This window comes from Mustela lutreola, chromosome 13 (assembly GCF_030435805.1).
Source record: "Mustela lutreola isolate mMusLut2 chromosome 13, mMusLut2.pri, whole genome shotgun sequence".
Classification (NCBI taxonomy): Eukaryota; Metazoa; Chordata; class Mammalia; order Carnivora; family Mustelidae; genus Mustela; species Mustela lutreola.
The window spans coordinates 84590430-84612256 of record NC_081302.1 but is presented as its reverse complement, the minus strand read 5'-3'; the positions used below and the strand labels follow the sequence as shown (position 1 = coordinate 84612256).

Below are 21827 nucleotides of genomic sequence, written 5' to 3'. Positions count from 1 at the left end.
TGAATGGTTGTGTAGACCACACAGTGGGTGAAAAGTCTCCTGGAACAGGGCAAGACCTGGGGTGACCCTGTGGTACAGACCGGATTCTGTCTTCTCAAAATTCATAGGTTGAACCCTAATACCCAACATGATTATATTTGTAGACAGGGTTGTTAGGGAGGCAGTGAAGGTTAAATGAAGTCATAAGGATAGGACCTTAATCTGATAAGGACTGGTGTCCGAATAAAATGAGGAAGAGACACCAGAGCTCTCTCACTCTGGGTGTAAGCACAGAGGATAGGCCATGTGAGGACACAGTGAGAAGGCAGTGGTCTGCAAACTGGGAGGAGAGACTTCACCCAAAACCAACTTGCCAGCACCTTGATCTTGGACTTCCAGGCTCCAGAATACGAGAAAATAAATTTGTTGTTTAAGCCATCCAGGCTGTAGTATTTTGTTACAGCAGCCTAAGGAAACTAATACATTCTGTTAAGTGGTCTGCCTCCTTCCTTTTCTGCTTTATCAATGGACACAGCACTGAGTAAGAGCACTGGGTTTTGGAATTAGAGGAACCAATGTTGAAACTTCAGTTCTGCCATTTACTATGTGCATGATCTTACCCTCTCTGAGCCTTAGGTAAGTAACCTTTCAGGAATTAAGTAATTTGTTCAAGGTCTACTAAATGGAACACTGGGATTTGAACCTTGATTCATCTGACTTTAAAACCTATGCACATAAAAACAAAACAAAAAGTAAGTTAGAAAAATTAGTTTTTCTGTTGAAAAAGTAAAGTATGAAAATTCTTAATTTGAAAATAAATTCTTCCCTGCCTGAAAACATTTCTCTTTATAGGGACCTTCAGGATCATGTCCTCTGTTTATCTGTGGTCTTATTCAGGTTTCACTGACGAATTTTACTTTTAAAATTTTAAGTAAGTTTTTGAAGAGGTAACATATATGCATGGTAAAAAAAAAAATCTAACAATATTATAGATAAAAAATAAAGTTTTCTTTCTTCCTTTGGCCTTCAGTTCCCTTCCTCACAGGCAAAGCATTGTTACTAATTGTGTGCCCTTCTAGAAATATTCTACTTATATAAAAGAACACCCCCCCCACACACACCTGATTTACACAATGGAAGCATCCTCTTTGCATATTTTGCAAATACCTTGTTTTATACTTAAAAAAAAAAAAGATTTATTTATTTATTTGAGAGAGAGAGTGGGGGCAGAGATAGAGAAGGAGAGAATTTTCAAGTAGACTCCCCACTGAGTGCAGAGCCTGAAGCAGGGCTTGATCCCAGGACCCTGAGATCATGACCTGAACTGAAATCTAGACTCAGATGCTTAACCAACTGAGCCACCCAAGCAATCCCCACCCCACTTGCTTTATACTTTAAACAATAGATCTTACTAACACAAATAAGAGTGGCTGTTTCTCTGCATCATAATCTCAAAGCCATCACTGGGTGCAATCTTTCTGATTTTTCTTTCACCAATAAGTGAAAAATGGTATGCCATCAATGTTTGAATCTGTATGTCTTGAATTGTGAATGATGTGAAACACTTTTCAGTTTTATGGTCTAACTAGTCACTCGTGGATTTCTCTTCTTGTGTCTTTTTTATGTCCTTTGCCCAGATTTTTAATGAGCTGTTACGTGACTTATTGCTGGGAGACAAGTCTCCATGGGTCTCTCATGTTTCTGTACATCTTTTAAAGGGAGGCTCCAACCACCTTTTTATTCCAGACTATCTTTCCAAAGACATTTGTCTAGTGAACAGCCTTGAATATTGACAATGTCTCATTTGGAAGCAGAGGACAGTTTTGCTTCCTGCCCATTATAAAAGATTCAGATTCCTGAAGATGAGCTTTCTTGGCTATGTGCATGGGCAGCATCCAACAGGGCCCATCAACGTGGTCTCTGTAGGACTTGGGAGATGAGGAGGAAGACATAAACATGATGCTCAGCTATTGTTATGCTATGAATGATAAAGTTTTTTTTCTCTCTGACCCAAGCATGTGTCTTCTGTCAGCATCCATGAAATGGCACAGGCTAATTTCCAAATAGATAAAACCTCAGATACTTTATAGTTATTAACACGTTGATTTTTAGGATCCTATTATATATTAAATAGGGCAAAATGTGAGACCCTTTAAAGTTCTTTTCTTTTCTTTTTTTTTTTTGTAAGACCCTTCAAAGTTCTTGATTTTAAAACAAATTTTTGAGGGGGAAGGGGCAAATGGAGAGGGAGAGAGAAAACTCCAAGCAGGTTCCATACCCAGTGCAGAGCCCAATGTGGGGATATCTCATGACCAAGAGATCATGACCTGAGCCAAAATCAAGAGTCAGACACTTAAATGACTGAGCCACCCAGGTGCCCTCAAAGTTCTTTATTTTTAAGATCTCATTATAAAGAAATGGTCCTATTACATGTAATGCAAATATTCCTCCTCTCACCATTTTGTTATTATTATTATTTTTTCCTTTTCACTTGGATTATAACTTTGGGGGGGAGGAATGAGGGAAGGCAGTAGAATTTTAAACTTTTAGGTAGCAATTTCACCAATTTTCCTTGAAAGCTTCTGAGTTTTGCCTAGAAAGATATGTATATCCCACTCTAAGATGATTGTTTCCCAGTTTTCTTCTAAACACACTCAGTTTCATTTCTCTCTCTTTTTTTCTAGATTTTATTTATTTTTGAGAGAGAGAGAGAGCATGAGCAAGTGGGGAGAGGCAGAGAAAGAGGGACAAGCAGACTCCTGTTGAGCAGAGAGCCTGATGTGGGGCTCAATCCCAGGACCCTGAGATCATGACCTGAGCAGAAGGCAGATGCCTAACCAACTGAGCCACCCAGGTGCCCCATTTTTCTCTCTAACATTTAATTCTTAGATCCATCTAGAATTTTAGAGTAATGAGTCAGGAAGAGGTTTATCTTCATTTTCTCCCTTAGATGACCGTGAATTAACCTATTATTAACTTATTATTCCTTGTTTACTCAATTAGTTTGCAATATGAATTTACATATACTAAGTTTCCATGCGTATTTGAGTCTGTTTTTGGACTTTATATTCCATTCATTTGATAGGTCAGTAAAATTCATTGTCAGTAACAAGCTGTTTTAATTATCAATGTTTGATAATACATATTAATATCTCAGGATTCTTTTTTTGAAGACTTATTTTTTTTTTAAAAGCTTTTATTTATTTATTTGACAGAGGGAGACACAGCAAGAGAGGGAATACAAACAGGGGGAGTGGGAGAGGGAGAAGCAGGCTTCCTGCTGAGCAGGGAGCCCAATGCAGGGCTCAACCCCAGGACCTTGGGATTGTGACCCAAGCTCAAGGCAGATGCTTAAAGACTGAGCCATCCAGGCACCCCTAAAGACTTAATTTTTTCAAAGCAGTTTCAGGTTCACAGCAAAACTGAAGGAAGGTACAGAGATTTCCCATATAGCTCTTGTCCCCTCAGCATTCTTCTTGTATAAACTTTCATGGTTTGTCTAGGTCACTTGTGAGAATCCAATGGCATTTTTACTGGAACCCCAATATCTGGCTCTCTTTTGATTCCTGCACATATGAAAGATTAGGCCTTTTTGCTCTGTGTAGTTATGTGGCGGTCATGTGATTAGTCTGGCCAATAGCCAAGTGTGACATTTCTAGGCCAAAACATTTAATTGCTGGAATGTACTCACTCCTTAATTTTCCTGACACAGCCTCTGCAGATGATGTTTTTTCCTGATGGTAAAGCTCCAAGATGGCAGAGCTTGGAGAGTCTGGGTCCCTGAGCAACTATATGTAGAGCCTCCTATCAGCCCACAATGGAAATGTAGCATGATTGAGAAAGAAATCTTTCTTGTGTTAGCCATGGGCGTTTCAGGGTAAATTTGTAACTGCAACAAATCTAGTCTGTTCTGACTAGTATAACCATTACATTTATAGATGAATCTAAGGGAGAACTGCTATATTCATAATACTAAAGCTTCCCATTCAATAATAGGAGACGTCACTCTAATTAGGTAAGTTTTCTTTTATATCCAACAAGACTTTAAAGTCTTTTTCATATATTTGTTGTTAATTTATTTCTAATTGTTACGTTTCTATCATAATTATAAATGGGATCTTCATTATATTTTGTTATCTTTTTCTTCACTATAGAAATAGCTTTAAAAAATTATATAGAAATACACATCCACTACAAAAATGTATTGAACAATGAACTAAAACCAACACATAAAGTAAAAAAAATCACAGAAAAAAATCTCACAATAGTATACTAGTCATTATTAGTAGTTTGGCAATCATTTCTTCATACATACACACACACACTAATGTGATTACATTTTCTAACTTGCAATTTGTACATAGGACAGTTACTGCTAAAATATTAGGATTATAACAGGTACTTTCTTGAAATTTTATTGTTTCTAGTGGCTTTTCAATTTGATCTCTTTGGTTTTCTAGTTATATCATCACATCTACGCAAACAAAGACAACTGTAACTCCTTTCAAATGTTTATACTCTTTTATTCTATTAATTTGCACTGGCTAAGATTTCAAGAACAGTAAAAGTAATAGTGGTGACAGTGAACATTCTTGTCTTATTCCTGACTTTACTGGAAGTGCAAAACTCTCATACTTGCTATACTGATTTTATCTTAGGCAATAATTCATTGATATGGAAATAGTATATAAAACATTTCTCACCTTGACTTTATACTTAAATAATAGAGAGTAACATGGTTTTTACTTTGAAAGTTACTTTATTTAATTACATAAATATTTCTAACATCATTTCTTCTTTACCAGAAGCATAATAAAAAGGTATACCAACCTCTCCTGCTGTCAACTTCTCTCTTACATTTTTCCAATAGATGTCTTTATTTTCAGTGTTAGTGAAAAAAAGCAGCCACTCTGCAAAGTCTTCTTTTCTCATGAAACTCAAGCCTTTAGAAAACTGAATGAATTCCATTTCTTGGACCTCCGTTTGTAAATTCTCCATAAATCTAAATGTTAAAATACAAAATTGATGAAGGAGCTAGTAGAGTGCAACCTTAATATTCTAAATAGAACTGCAAAGCACCTTCAGCACTACCTACTGGTGTGGCTGGTCTCTCATTTCAAACAAAGTATTAGTGCTGTGCAAGGGGTGGGGGAGTGGAGGATGCAGAGAAGCTGATTAAGTCTAGTACTTGCCTCAATCTGTCACTCCTTATACTCAATTTGTCTATGCAAATTATACTTGGCAACCTACATTCTGATAAAGATTTATAAAATTATGTAAAATGTTGCTTTGATGCATCTATAACTTTTTTTTCCCAACACAGAAAAATTACCCATAATCAGAGAAACTTAACATTCAGTTGTGCTATTATTTTTAGAATGTTAATCATAATTAATAGCTTCTAATATTTTTCAGATACCAAAGTTGATTAATGTAGTCAACGACTTTGCATCAAAAGCTTAGATTTACCTAAAAATATTTATAATCATTTGGATAATAACATATGAATAAATGACTCAGCATTCTTTTAAAAATAAAAACATGTCACTCTGATCAAACTGTCACCAACAGCTCGCCAAGAAAACGCCCTGATAAAAGATATCAGATTAAAAAAACCTTCTTTGAACAAGAACTCAGATATGCTGCATATGATTTATTTATAACCTAAATCATATGAAAAGTCTTATTATCTCCCCATGTTTTAACATGTTGCAGATAGCTTTATTCACCTCTCTACATGTTAAAAATCTGTCATGTCAAAATTCAATGCTATTATATACATGGGGTGAAAAATCGGTCTATTGCAGTTCAGTGGGAGGAAAAACTGCCACTGTTCAAAACTACTTGCTTTCAGCTCTACATTTATCTCATAAATCTTAAAAGCATGAAGGGGGGGTTTGATTTTAGGCTTCTATCTGTGTGATAGGTAACAATCTGTTCCCTACAACATCTTCTGAATGTACTAGGTACACAAATTTATCAAATGCCATGTGTCTTTCTGAGTCAAGGCAGAGGTTTATCTAAAATATGAAGCACTTCCAATTTGGGCTGATAGATCGATGAAACCTTTTACTGATATGCCTTGTCCTTTGTTAGTATTACTGAGTTTTATTATACTGTGTACTGAGAAAATTCAACTTCATAGGATTGTTAAAAAAATGCTTTACTTGCAAATGAATGTACAGTAAATTTAGGAAAGTAGAAAATACGATAGAAACATATTACTAACTCATTCCTTTCCTTTTTCTTTTTCTTCAGGCCCTGAAGTTGAAATATTATAAATTTAACTGCTGTTAAACTATACATGGTTTGGTTTAAGCTACGTTCATCTTACTAATTATACTACTTCTGAAGAACACAAGTATATTTTTGGAAAACCATCTTTCCTAACTCTAAAATTATAGGTCTTGTTATGACTTGAAAATCCTGGAACATGATTACTGAACATAAATATATCAATTGAAGAATTTGTTGTAAATTGAGTCACCAGATACATCCTGAACAAATTAAATAGTTTATAAATTAGTGGATTAACTGGGAACAATGGGAAAAAAAATCTGCTTTTCCTTATCTTTAAAAAAAAATTTTTTTTTTCTTTTTTTTTTGGTCACAGGGTGCTGGAGCTGGCTTCTACCAGCTCTGAGAATCCATTGCGCACATGTTTTCCCACCTCTGTTTCTTGTACAGCAGCTTGAAATTGGCTTGGTAGAGTATTTACATTACTCATTGGCAAATGCAACAAATCAGGCTGTTCTTCCTGAGAGCAGATTGTTAAACATATTTATTAGCACACCACAGCTTATAGACATCTTTGAATTTATAAAAACTCCTCATGAATTTAGAACATCTTCAACTAGTTGGAATTTTAGAATTAAAGTACCTTAGGAACATGGCACATACACACACTGTCTCCAGTTACATACCAATCAATTTCCAGCGAAAATGATTTGAAAACTAGCGGATGAGCTCCCAACAACAAAGGATAAAAGGGCCACACTGTAGTCTCTGTAAAAACCCCACCCCAGGAGAACCAGTAAGGAGGGATCTCACAAATAAGCCGGGTATCCCTGAGGAGTAACGGTCCTATTCTACATCAGGCACCCCAACCTCTGGCACCCACACTGCAGACAAAAGCTCCCAAGATGTGTGGCTCTGAAAGCCAATGGGGGAAACATACACAGTAGGAAAAGAAATGTAGAAGAAAAGACCCTAAAGAGAAAGGAAAAAGGAAAAGAGACACTCGAAAAACATAGAGGTAGTGAAGCAGAATCAGTAAGGGCTACCAATAGCTACCTGAGGAGCATTTTCCCCCCCCTGAGATATATATATATCCTGGAAAGGAATGGGTTTTTCACAATTAAATGACCTCTTGATTTCCTAACAATGAGTAAACACTGAAATTCCAGCAGACAGAGCTTAAATTATACTTTAGTTTTTATTTAAATGTCTAAGAGCTATTTCAGTCTTTTGACGAACTGTAAAAAACCAACCGAACTGACACAAAAATCAATAACCCAAACCACAAATCTATCCAGATACTCTCTCATTAACTGGTTAAGTTTCACTTGATATGTGGTAATATCTACCTAATGTGTCTTCTATCCCTCTGGTCACCTGGTCTAGTGCTAGTCCCTTGAAAGCGCATCCACTGTACCTAACCACCTACCAGGGAACTGTGGGACTGATTTTTTCAGAAACTTTGTGACCATTGAAACCTTTTAGGCGAAACCTGGGTTTGAATTTCTAAGATATTTCACTCTGGACCAAGTCCCTTATTAATTTCATCAAATTCCAGAGGTAAAAAGGGAAGACTAAGGATAGATGAAATAATACATATGAAGTATTCAGACAAGTGTCAGGCATGTAGAAATGGCATTGAGGATGCAGGTGACCACCCTTCCTTTCCATCCTCACTCAAGCCCAGACTGAGTATCGAGAATTAGCTACTATTGCTTCAGCTCCCTGGGGTTGTTGAAGGACTTCTTCAAGGGCGGCCTGAAGAAAATCCTACAACAACTGCTTACAGTGACAACAGCAGAAATTAATGGTCTAAACCTGTAACTGGATCCTCAACCCTGCCAACACCCTGCTGCGAGGCCAGGGAGCTCTCTTTTTTATTTCACATGGTGGCTATTTCAATTTGTTTACATTCTCTACAATCTATCCCACTGGCTTTCTATTTGTCCTCCGCAGATGACTTGCCCTAACTTCTCAGAGAAATTAGAGGTCACTGCTTAGGAAATTCTCTCATTTTCTTGCTATCACTCTAGGAATGTAACAGCAGGCATTCCCATTCTTCCCACCCCCAATCTCTTTTCTGTCCTAGAGAAAGAAGGAGTCCCTTTTCCTCTTGATGGCTACCTGTGCTCTTAATTCCACCTATATTCCTCTATTTCTTCCTTCTCTGGGGCCTTGCTCCTCTGGCGACTCCATTCACTCCTGCATTGTCTCTCCTTCTTCAAATCACGTCAACATGTGGGGGGAAAGCTTTCTTACATTCCCTTCCCGCCACTGCCCCCTCTCTTCCTTTGCTCTAGTTAGTCTCCTTCAAAGAATTACCTGTATTTCTTTCTCCACTCACCCCTCACTCACTTCTCAACCCACTGCAGTCTGCCTTCTGCTCCCACTGACCACATCCACCCTACATTCACAATTCTTTTTTCTTAAACTTATTCTTGTGTCCTCTAGTTCAGTGAATAGGTATCACATGTGTCATTGGCTCCACTCAGAAACCAGACAGTAGCTTAGATTTCTCCTCATTTACTCTTCATCCAGTCACCAATACTATTAGTCCCTTTTCCGAAGTAATCCCTAGGATTCCTCCACGTTCCTTCTGTTTCCCGCTGCCACCACGTTGGTCTAATTATTATTCTTTCTTCTCTATTAATGCAACAGTCTCTACCAGATCTCCTTGCCTTTTGTTTGATTTCCTTAGCCAGTCTGCTGGATCTGATGATCACCCTACTCCCCTGCTTCAAGGCCTTCACAACACTCTTGTTCTTGGCATGGCACAAAAGCCTTCACAGCTGTGCTCGTGTTGACCTTCCCACCTTCATCTCTCACATTGCTGGTTAAGTCACAATGAACTTTTAGTTCCTGAATCTGCCATGTCTTCTCTTGAGTTCGGACGTATTACCTATTAGTAATCATTGGGTTCACATTAACACTGGCTTGATAATTCTTTCCAATATTCTGCAAATATGGGTTAATTTCTTGAGAAATTAAAAACATGAAGTATCTGAACAGAGCAGTAGTCTATTTAATGTCAGTTAAATTATTCTGTGGAATGACAATAAACTTAAAAAAATTCTGAGTATTTTTTTCTAACTTAAATTCACTGTGTATTGGCAGTATGGCATAATGGGCCTATCTAGTACCAGATATTCTGTATATTGTCAGTCCAAAATCAGAATTTTGGACCTTAGACTTAGATTAAAAACATCAATATTTTGTAGAGTAAAATTTGATCCAGAGAGTTAAACAAAATTATTGTTTTATTGGACTGTAAAACAGATTTTTATTTTATTTTAAAAAAAAGATTTTTATTTATTTATTTGACATCCAGAGATCACAAGTAGGCAGAGAGGCAGGCAGAGCGAGAGAGGAGGAGGCAGACTCCCAGCAGAGCAGAGAGCCTGACTTGGGGCTCAATCCCAAGACCTTGGGATCATGACCTGAGCCGAAGGCAGGCTTTAACCCACTGAGCCACCCAGGTGCCCCAAACCAGATTTTTAAATAACTGCTTTTTCCTTAGTGTAAAGTTACTTTGGAATGTTTCTGTCCCCAAAACTTCTAAGTTCTTCTGTATGAAGAATTTAAATTTATAATTTAAGAATTTAAATAATTCATGAAACAAAATCTGGAATATTGATTGGTTAAATTTGACATCAATACCTTTTCCTATTGATAAAAAAACAACAAAATGGAATAAGCCTTGCTAAAAGAGTCACTTAAAATGGAGTCGGGAGGACACTGAAGAAGTAGGCCTATGCATATTTCCTGTCTCAATCCTCAGAAAAACGCTAAACTTGGATTGTTGCCAAACTGCAAACATCCTGGATGAACATCTGCTGTATGCAAGAATGGACTCAAATGGACTTTCTGCCTAACACTAATCTTAGCAACCGATCATGTACAGAAAAGTGTCACTAAAACCCTGCCAGTACCAATCATAAAAAAACAACTTATGTAATGTGCCTAAAATTCCTCCTTTGCCTTTAAAAATCTCAAGCTCCTCTATGTCTTTAAAGCACAACCTGGGTTGCTGCCTTAATTTCTGTCTTCTGAACTGTGATTCCCAAGATCCCAAATAAATGCTTTTTTCCCCCTACAGTCTTTCCTTTTTTTTAATTTGACGTCTCATATATAAATAGATATATCTAATATATCTATCTATCTATCTAATATATATATCTATTATATATCTATCTATGTATATATATTAATAGTTGCTTTGTAACTTAGTATTTGTTGGTTTAATTACATTACTAGTATATTTCCAGAAGACTTTTTAAGGCTAAGGAAACTGATACAACTTCTCAATTACTACTGAATTTTCAAATACAAAATTGGTAATGAAGGTGGAAACAACTTTGCCACTTGTGATGAAAAATACAAGTGGTGTGTAGTTTTCTCTTCTAAATGAAAAAAATCCTTCTCTCTGAATTTTAAAGCAGTCAGTCCTTGGGGAAAAAGAGGAACATGCTATAATTTTATTTTAGTTCTCATTTCTTTCTTTAGAAGTTGGATTAAAGAGCCTTCAGGAAAAGAGACTGAGGAAACTCTAAGCTGAAGAAGTGTCTTGACCAAGAGAGCTGGGGAAATGCAAACAGAGAAAAAAGCCAGAGAAAAAGAATTCTCAAAGGAGAGAGATCTGGGAGCTGGGAAACAAAGCTTCTAGAAACTCAAAATAATTTAAGTAAAAAGAGTTGGGCACATATTCTGAGTGCCTACTATGTGTTACACATTGTGTGTACTTTAATATGTTATTTAATTCTCAGATCAACCTCAGACGTATGTGGGGGGACAGAATATTAACATAAATAAGAATAGAAAGAACAGAATAAAGATTAAGAAGAGAGAAAAATGCATGAATTAGAGATCTGCTCTTTTCCTTTATTAGATTGCAAAATTGTTATAATTTATAATTTTTAAATTTACTTTTATATTTACTTACAACTCCCTAAAATGGGCAGGATAAGTATAATTTTATAAAATTTTACAGGGCACCTGGGTGGCTCAATTAGTTAAGTGGTTGCCCTTGGCTGAGGTCATGATCCCAGGGTCCTGGGATGGAGCTTGCACTGAGCTCCTTGCTCAGCGGAGAGCCTGCTTCTCTTTCTCTTGCTCTCTTTGCTTGTGCTTTGTCAAATAAATAAAATCTTAGAAAAAATTAATTTTTACGAAGAATAAAAAAAGGTACGTGATTTGCCCAAGATCATACAGCTAAATAAATGCTAAACAGCATAACTAGGAATTATACCTATTTTTATCCCAAGTCCAGTGCTTTTTCCCTTTTATATTGGTACCAACTTCTAGATTTTTGGTATTTAATTGTTAGTACTTGTACTTGCCTATTAAAGCATTAAGTGGTTTTTTAAAAAAAGCAGAATTTTAGAAGCTGAAATGAAGTATGCCTTCATGCTTAAAACTGTGGTTTTAGTTGTTCTCTGCTGATAGATGCTATAAAAAAGCAGCCTGTGATATTTGAAGTTTGTTGCTGGTCTTACTCTAACATTAAGAATGTAAGTCCTTTTATTACATAGTGTCTTTTTTATAGGAACCCATGAGAAACTTTCTTTCTGGCCCTATGAGGAATAATGCCCGCTCTCCCCCCTTACGTGGAATCCGTGCTAACTTAGGGATGTAGGGAATTGTGTAACTGATCATGTATGCTTTTTCGTATTGTCTGTCAGAAAGTCCAGAGTCAAATTTGTGGTTTCTTCTCAGCAAGCGCATAGAATCTCGTGATTGTTACTTTGTGTACTAGCCTAATTACTGACTCCATTTTATGATACTGCCATAGCTTTTCTTTCCTTCTTCCTTCTCACCTGCTTCTGATAAGCCACTTATTTATATTTTCTTACAAGTGCCAATTTGCAGTTGGACTCTTGTTTAGAATAAGAAGTTATATACAAATCAACATATTAAAATTATGCATTAATCAATACCTTAATTATATATAATCACATAATAAATTAACACATATATATATATACATATGTAAACTTATTAAGTAGTATTGGGCACTGTCATCTCAGAGATGAAGAAATGGACTGCACTGGAGACTCAGGTTAAACCGCTTGTTCATCAAATCCCACTTAATAAACTGTGAAGTTCTGCATTTGAATCCAGGTCTGTCTAAATCACAAATACATATTTTTCAAAATACTGTTTCTCTAAATGAGAAGCTAATAGCTGTAGGGAAATACTATAAGTAGCTACCACAAAAGCTGTAGTTTTGTGTTACCTTCCTTGACTTTCCTGATACAATAAGCCGTATCTCCTAAAATAATTTCCCTTATTAGAGAAGTTGTAAGAAGGTGGCTGAGACCAAGGACAAACATCTCTTTTATAAGGAAAAGGCCATATTACACTCCCATAAAAACCAGACTCAAAGCTCCAAATAACAAAGACCACAAAAATTTTTGTGGAATTTTAATCATTAATATGGTCAGTATGTTGGTGAAAACTTTTTAGAAACGTTGTACATACACAGAGGTTATTTTCTGTTACTTTATAACATGCAAAAAAATTTTTTTTTCAGGTTCATTTATGTTTATTTAGAGTTTGGAATGAATGTCTCATATAATAAACGAATAAAAAAATCACTTGGAGAACTACAAGTGTTAGAAAAATTAAAATAGCGAGAAATACAAACATCAATCCTGTCATTTTCCTCAAAATCCCCCTTACCCCGGCTTCAGACTTAGGCTGCATGTGACATTTTGACAAAGTGAATTCCACCCTGGCCCAACCTCAGTTGTGTGCCTCCTGTTATCAGGGCAGTATTATTCTCTCGGGTTCCTAAAACCGGGGTCTGCCAAATTAAGTGTCACTTTCTATTGAATATGGGATGTGAGCCACTACCTTCAAAGGGACATTGTGAGAAGAACTCATTTCCCCAGCCTTCCAGGTGATAAGGCTTTTGTTTGTCAGCTTTCAATCTGACATGCAAAATTTTAAAGACATTTTATGATTATCCATTCTAGCTAGTATAATAATAATTTTAACTTTAGGAGAACTTTGCTCTGTCCAAGAGACAAGTTCTTAAAAAACTGCATTTAAAGCATTGGTTAATTGGATCTTTTTAAACTGCATGATGGCATGACAAATTTCACTGAGTTCATTATTTACAGAAATGCTAGTAAAAATTTTTTTAAAGTAAGAATTTTAAATAAAATTATCCCTTTAAAGAAAATTAAAAGTTAGCACAACTATAAAAATTAACTAGGTTAGCGAATCCTAAAATGAAGGGGGAGTAGTGTATTAGTATGAACAAGTATAGTTGATGATAATGGCTTTGCTTGGTTCTAAATCATGGTATTTATTTTAAAACTTAAAGAAATGTTAAGATAGTAGTATTTTTCAAGTATATAAGAAGAGACATTTTAAAAAATTTTGTGGAGAAAAACTGTTCTAGAGAGGTTAAAATGACTTACTGGAGTTTAACTATGGGGTACACAATGTGATTGGACATAATTCAGAAACTTGGGTCTTCACACATTCCAACTCATTCCTTAATCACTAAGCCCTACAATGTCATCTCCTAAATACGTCTTGAAAACTCTATTTCAAAATCCTTATTGCCACTACACCAGTTCAAGGTGACAGTTCAAGGTGTAGTGGCAATAAGGATTGCTTATCATTTCTTATCTGGAGTATCTGAATGGGCTTCTTTCTCATAAAATCTATCCTTTATTCTGCTGCCAAAATGTTGGGCACATCTGACCAAGTATCCTTCATGCATCATTCTTCAGGACCTCCCACTGTTAACTCAAGCTTGATCTTTTGGAGTCTGAAATCTTCTGCGGCAAGTACACACTTTTCCAGCCTCTGTTCTTAACTTTATCATACCACCTTACGTCTATTACTCTAGACTTACTTAACTGCTTATAATTCCCTTTACAAACAATACATTTTCATGCCTCTAGGTCTTTTCTCATGCTGTTCTCTTTTCCTCAGATGCTTTTTCATCCACACATTTTTGCCTGGGAAATTTCTGCTTACATGTCATGATTCAGCTTAGGTGCCATTTCCTTCAGAAATTTGCATTTACCTTCGAAATTCCCTATAATGAAGTTTTCTTTCTCCTCTTTTTCCAAAGAAATATATCTGAAGGGTTGTGGTAATTTCAGGTTCTTTCACTGTTGATTCCTATAAAAAATGATATAATAATTTCAAGTAATTATAACCAAGAACAAAAAAATAGACCCTGTAGCCTGGACCTCTTTAGGATAATATCCATGAAAGATTCTTCTAACAATAACAACAAAGGCAGAAGAATCCTATCTGTTACTTTGCATAATACTATTCTATAACTGTCTCTGTTCAAGCAAGAGAAAAACAATGAGGGTTAAAATACTCAAGATGGACTTCAGCAGTAAACAAAATCTTAAATCAATCCAAAAAGAGAGCTTTAGAACAGTGAAATATTATTTCAAATGTGATCTCGAAGTGTTTTTTAGTAAGACTCGATTTATTTATCTGACACAGGGAGAGAAAGGGCACAGGCAGGGGGAGCAGCAGGCAGAGGGCGAGGGAGAAGCAGACCTCCCCCCAGGCTGGGCAGGGAGCCTGATGTGGGGCTTGATCCCAGGACCCTGGAATTGTGACCTGGGCTGAAGGCAGACACTTAACTGACTGATGCAATGCCTGCAGCTCTGAAGGACAAAGATAAATTAGTTCAGATGAGGTAGGAAAGTATCAAGGAGAATTTCATTTGTGCTCTACCACAGCAATGAGAAGATCTGGATAGACCGTGAGCATGAGCAAAAGAAAACAGCATGACAACTAAGCAAAGGCACCATAGCAAGAAATAGAACAAATCCACTAAAGACAAAAAACACCCAGTCTAGAATATGTAATGCAAGGAACAATGTATGAGCTCATAAATGCTTTATTTATATTAAAATTTTTTCTATTTTGAGATAGCTATAGATTTACACACAACTGTACAAAATAATACAGAAAGATCTCTTGTACCCTTTACTCAGTTTCCTCCAATGGTGACTGGTGACATCTTATAAAACAATGTAACTTGACACAGTCGACACATAGAAGAACATTTCCTTCACTGCAACAATTCTTTATTTGCTCTTAATACCACACTGATTTCTCTCCCACCCACCCTCTCTTTGACCTCTGGCAACTGCTAATTGACTTTCTTTTCCCCTAATTTCGTTATTTCAAAATGTTATATAAATAGAACCAAATATTATGTAACTTTATATTATATAATTACAATACAATATTATGTATTGGCATTTTTTTGTTTAGCACAATTCCCTGGATACTCATTCAGGCTGTTGCTGTATCAACAGTTTGTTCCTTTTTATTGCAGAGTACTATTCCATTGTATGGATTACCAGTTTAACCACTCACTTGTTGAAGGATATCTGGGTTGATTCCAGTTTTTGGCTATTATAAATAAAGCTGCTAAAAACATCTGTGGACAGGATTTAGTATGAACACAGTTTTTCATTTCTCTAGGACTGATGCCGATGACTGTATTACTGTTTTATCACAGGGGCAGTATCATTGTACTTTCCCACTGGTAGTAGATGAGTGATCCAGTTTCTCCACATCTTGTAGTCATTTGATATTGTCAATTATTTTATTTTAGTCATTTGATGGGTTTGTTAATTGGCACTGTCCTATGATTAATGGTGTTGAGCATCTTTTCATGTGGTTGTTGGCTACTTGTTTATATCCTTTGGGAAAATGTCTATTCAAGTCCTTCACCTAGTTTTTAACTGGGTTGTCTTAAGTCTTTAAGTTCCAGTTAAACATATAGTGTAGTATTAGTTTCAGGGGTACAATATAGTGATTCAACACTTCCATACATTACCTGGTGGTCATCACAACAAGTGTACTCCTTAGTCCCATCACCTATATAGCCCATCCACCCATCCACCCATCCATCCCCCTTCTGCTATCAGTTTTCTCTATAGCTAAGAGTCTGATTTATGGTTTGCCTCTCTTTCTTTTTTCTTCTCCATGTTCACCTGTTACATTTTGTTTGTTTCTCAAATTCCACACGTGAGCAAAATCATATGGTATGTGTCTTTCTCTGACTTAATGCTGCTTAGCATAATACTCTTTAGCTCCATCCACGTCATTTTAAATGACAGGATTTCATTCTTTATGGCTGAGTAATATTTGCCCACGATATGCTTTCCTGCTTTGTTGAAGATTAACCAATTAATCTTCAATTGACCCTATAGTTGTGGGCTCATTTCTGAGTTTTCCACCCTGTTCCACTTAACTGTGTGTGCCAGTATCATACTGTTTTGATCACTACAGCTTTATAACATAATTTGAAGTCTGGGATTCTGATGCCTCCAGCTTTTTTCTTTTTCAAGGTTGTTTTGGTAATTCTGTCTTTTATGGTTCCATACAAATTTTAGGATGGTTTGTTCTAGTTCTGTGAAAAATGCTGTTGGTATTTTGATAGGGATTGCATTAAATGCGTAGATTGCTTAGACATTTTAACAGTAGTTGTTCTTCTAATCCATGAACATGGAATGTCTTTCCATTTCTCTGTGTCATCTTCAATTTTTCATCAGGGTTTTATAGTTTTCAGAGTACAGATCCTTTACCTTTCGAGTTAGGTTTATTCCTAGATATCTGATTGTTTTTGGGGCATGTGTAAATGGGATTGACTCCTTAATTTCTCTTTCTGCTGCTTTATTATTGGTGTATAGAAATGCAACAGATTTCTGTATACTGATTTTGTATCCTTTGACTTTACTGAATTCGTTTACCAGTTTTAGCAATCTCTTGACAGAGTTTTTTGGGTTTTCTTTTTTTTTTTTAAGATTTTATTTACTTGTCAGAGAGAGAGAGCACAAGCAGGCAGAGGCAGAGAGAGAAGCAGGCTCCCTGCTGAGCAAGGAGCCCGATGTGGGGTTTGATACCAGAACCCTGGGATCATGACCTGAGCTGAGGGAAGCAGCTTAACCCACTTAACCCACTGGCATCCCCAGTTTTTTGGGTTTTCTATATAGACTATCACGTCATCTGCAGAAAGTGGAAGTTTAACTCCTTTCTTGCCAATTTAGATGCTTTTTATTTTTTTGTCTGATTGCTATGGCTAGAAGTTTAGTACTATGTTAAATAACAGTGTTGAGAGTAGACATCCTTATCTTGTTCCTATCTGTAGAAGGAATTTATGGCATTTATTATGTTGAGGTATATTCCCTCTAAACCTACTTTGTTGAGGGTTTTTATCAGGAATGTTGTACTTTGTCAAAATGCTTTTTCTGTATCTACTGAAATGATCAAATGGTTATTATCCTTTCTTTCATTAATGTGATGTATCACAACTGACTTGTAACCTAGGAATAAATCTCACTTGATTGTGGTGAAAGATTTTTTTTTTGGGGGGGGGGGGTGAATGATTTTTTTAACGTATTGCTGGATTTGGTATGCTAATATTTTATTGAGAATTTCTGCATTTATGTTCATCAGGGATATTGGCCCATAGTTCTCTTTTTTACTGGTGACTTGTCTGGTTTTGGTTATCAGGATAATGCTGGACTCATAGTATGAATCTGAAAGTTTTCCTTCCTCTTCTATTTTTTGGAATAGTTTGAGAAGAATAGGTATTAACTCTCCTTGAAATGTCTGGCAGAATTTGCCTATGAAGCCACCTGGTTCTAGACTTTTGTTTGTTAACTACTGGTTCAATTTCTTTGCTGGTTATTGGTCTGTTCATTTTCTATTTCTTCCTGTTTCAGGTTTGGTAATTTATATGTTTCTATGAATTTAACCATTTCTTCCAGGTTGTCCAATTTGTTGGCACTGGGTTCTCTTTCTGTTGTTGAGTTGTAGGAGTTCTTTAGCTTTCTTGATACTAGATAGACCCTTGTAAGGTCTATAATTTGCAAATCTCTTCTACCACTCTGTAGGCTGTCTTTTAAATTTTTTTAAAAAAAGATTTTATTTATTCATTTGACAGACAGAAATCACAAGTAGGCAGAGAGGCAGGCAGATAGAGAGGAAGGGAAGCAGGCTCCCTGCTGAGCAGAGCCCGACATCCCAGGACCCTGAGATCATGACCTGAGCTGAAGACAGAGGCTTTAATCCACTGAGCCACCCAGGCACCCCTGGCTTTTTAATTTTTGATAGGGTCCTTTGATACACCAAAGTTTCTAACTGTAATGAAGTCCAATACATCAATTTTTCATCTATTGCTTATGTTTTTGGTGTCATAAGAAATCATTGCCAAATCCAATACCATGAAGCATTTCCCCTTTCAAGAAATACTTCTAAGAGTTTTATAGTTGTAGCTTTTATATTTAAGTCTGATTTATTTCAGTTAACTTTTGTATATGGTATGAGGTAGAAGTCCAACCTCACTCTTTTACATGCGGCTATCCAGTTGTCCCAGCACCATATGTTGAAGAGACTTATGCAAAAGAAGTAATTATATATGTGTTTTGAAAACAGCTTTTTTTTCTTTTTAAAGGGGGGTCACTTGCCATAACCAATATAGGTCTGTCATAATTTTTACTAGCTATTGCACTGTATGTGCCATTGTGCAGTTATATATACACACAAACATTTTTTCAAGGTAGCAAGCACGGTTACCTTATTTCTTCTTTATTAACATGCATTCCCCTGCCCCACTCTTGTGTTTGTCACAGAAAAGCGCAAAAAGGTCTGAATTTTCCCATGCCTATTAGCAGTAGGGAAATTCCTGCATATGACATGTGAGCTAGCCAACGTCGCCAGCATAATATAATGAATGTGCTGGTATTTAGATTGTTTCCAAAAAAATTTTTTTTTACTATGAACACTGTTGTGAGATATACTGTTATACACTTATCTTTGTACACTAGTCATTATAAATTATTATTCATTTGTACCTAAACTTTGTTAGATGTCTTTACAATTTACATTGCCAATCAACAGTACAGAAGAATGCCCATTCCCTCACATCTTGGAGAACACTAAAGATTATCAAACTTATCTTTGCCAATCTGGTAAGAAATAAAACAAAACAAATCACTAGTATTTCAACTTGCATTTTCTTGATTATTCATATTTATTGGTCATTTGTATTTCTTCTGCTAACTGCCCCTTCATGAACTTTGCCTACTTTTCTATTGAGATGTTAAGTCATTTAAAAAAAGTCACAGCAGTCAAGTTTCCTACAATTTTCTTTTACAGCTTTTGGAACAGGACTACACTGCTTAGCTCAATAATATAAAAACATTTACCTACTTGTTCTTTTCAAATCAGGTATAACTGACATGCAATACTCCATTAGTTTCAGGTATAAAACATAGTGAATTGATGTTTGTATACATTGCAAAATGATCACCACAGTAAATGTGGTCACCATCTTCTACTTTACAAAGTTAATACAATATTACTGACTACATTCCTAATGCTGTACCTCACAACCTAATGACTTATCTTCTCCAAGTCAGTAAGCTGCCCTTCTGTTCAGCTCAGGATTTCCTTTTGTAACTAAAAGTATATACTTTGTGATCCTATTCTGTTTCTTCCGAACACACCTCTCCTCTGGTAACCACCAATCTGTTCTCTCTATCTATAATTCTTGTTTTTTTTTTTTTTTTTTTTTTAAAGATTCCACATATAAGTGAAATCCTGCGATATTTGTCTTGCTCTGACTTACTTATATTACTTAGAATAATACCCTCAAGGCCCATCCATGTTGTTGCAAATGTCAAGATTTTCTTATGGCTGAGTAGTACTGGGTATATAAACCACATCTTTTTATCCACATATCTATCAATGGACACTTAAATTGCTTTCATACTTTGGCTTTGTAAATAGTGTTGCAATGAAAAAAGGGGTACATATACCTTTCTGAATTAGTGTTTGTTTTCTTTGATTAGATACCCAGTAACAAAATTGTTGTATCATACTGTAATTCTATTTTTTTTTCCCCCAAGATTTTATTTACTTGGGAGACAGACTGAGTGAGACAGAGAACACAGCTGGGGGAGAGGCAGAAGAGGAAACAAACTCTCCCTGAGCAGGAAGCCTGATGTGGGGCTTAATACCAGTACTCTGGGATCATGACCTAAGCTGAAGGCAGATGCCTAAGAGACCGAGCCATTCAGGCACCCCCTGTAGTTCTATTTTTAATTTTGAGGAGTCCCCATATGGTTTTTCACAGTGGCTGTACCAATTTACAATGCCATCAACAATACAGTGTTCCCTTTTCTCCACATCCTTGCCAGCATTTTGTTATTTCTTGTCATTTTGACATTAGCCCTTCCAACAGGTGTAGGTGCTATCTCATTGTGGTTTTGATTTGCATTGCCCTGATTAGTGATGCTGAGCATCTTCACATGTGCCTGTTTGCCATCTGTAGGTCTTCTTTATGAAAACGTCTATTCAGATCATCTGCCCATGTTTTAATTGAATTGTTTTCCCTATTGAACTGTATAAGCTCTTCATATCTATTTTGGATATTAACCCTTTAGCAGATATATAATTTACAAATATCTTCTTCCATTTTGGAAAGTTGCCCTTCTGTTTGAGGGTTTCCTTTGCTGTACAGAAGCTTTTTAGTTTGATGTAGTCCCATTTGTTTATTTTTGCTTTTGTTCCCTTTGCTTTTGGAGTCAGATAAAAAAAAAAAGTCACTAAAACTGACTTCAAGGAACTTATTGTTTAGGTTTTCTTCTTTGGCATTTATGGTTTTAGGTCTTACATTCAAGTCCTGAATCCATTTTCAGTTAATTTTTTGTATATGGTGTAAATAGTGGTCCAATTTCATTCTTTTGTGTGTAGCAGCTGTCCAGCTTTCCCAACACTATTTATTAAACAGACTGCCCTTTCCCCATTGTATAATCTTGCCTCCTTTGTTGAAACTTAACTGACTGTATACGTGTGGATTTATTTCTGGGTTATCTATATCTATAGTTCCATTGATCTACGTGTTTGTTTTAATGAAAATACCACACTGTTTTGATTATTATAGCTTCATAATACTGTTTGAAATCAGGCAGAGTAAAACCTCTGGCTTTGTTCTTCTTTCTTAACATTCCTTTGGCTATTTAGGGTCTTTTGTGGTTCCCTCCACAGAAGTTATAGTATTACTCTAATTCTATAAAACAATGTCATTGGAATTTTGATAGGGATTGCAATGCATCTGTAGATTGCTTTGGGTGTATGAACATTAAACAATATCAATTCCTCTAACCTATGACAAAATATATCTTTCCATCTTTTGTGTTATCTTCAATTTCTTCCATCAATGTCATATAGTTTTCAGGCAATAGATCTTTCACGTCCTTGGTTAAATTTATTCCCTGGCATTTCGTTGTTTTTAATGCAACTGTAAATAGAATTATTTTCTTGATTTCTCATATATTTTTGTTAATGTACAGAAATGCAAGAGAGCTTTGTATATTAATTTTGTATCTTGCAACTCTACTGAATTCACTTATTAGTTCTGATAGTTTTTTGGCAGAGTCTATAGGTTTTCTACATCCAGTATCATGTCATCTGCAAACAATGAAAATGTTACTTCTTCCTTTCCAGTATGGATGCCTGTTATTTCTTTTTCTTGCCTAATTGCTCTGGCTAGGACTTTCAATTCTATGTTGAATAAAAGTGGCAAAAGTAGGCATCCTTCTTTTGTT

At 36.0% G+C, this 21827-nt stretch overlaps 1 protein-coding gene across 1 annotated transcript in view; it reads right to left on the bottom strand.

Annotated features, from left to right (window-relative positions):
- Positions 1-21827, bottom strand: part of MICU2 (mitochondrial calcium uptake 2) — a 164430-nt gene that overhangs the window by 3150 nt on the left and 139453 nt on the right. Inside the window, exons 8-9 of the mRNA XM_059144511.1 lie at positions 14258-14355; positions 4810-4981 (exon numbers count right to left, since the gene is read on the bottom strand). Coding sequence (XP_059000494.1) covers positions 4810-4981; positions 14258-14355 — 270 coding nt within the window. The remainder of the gene's footprint in view (positions 1-4809; positions 4982-14257; positions 14356-21827) is intronic.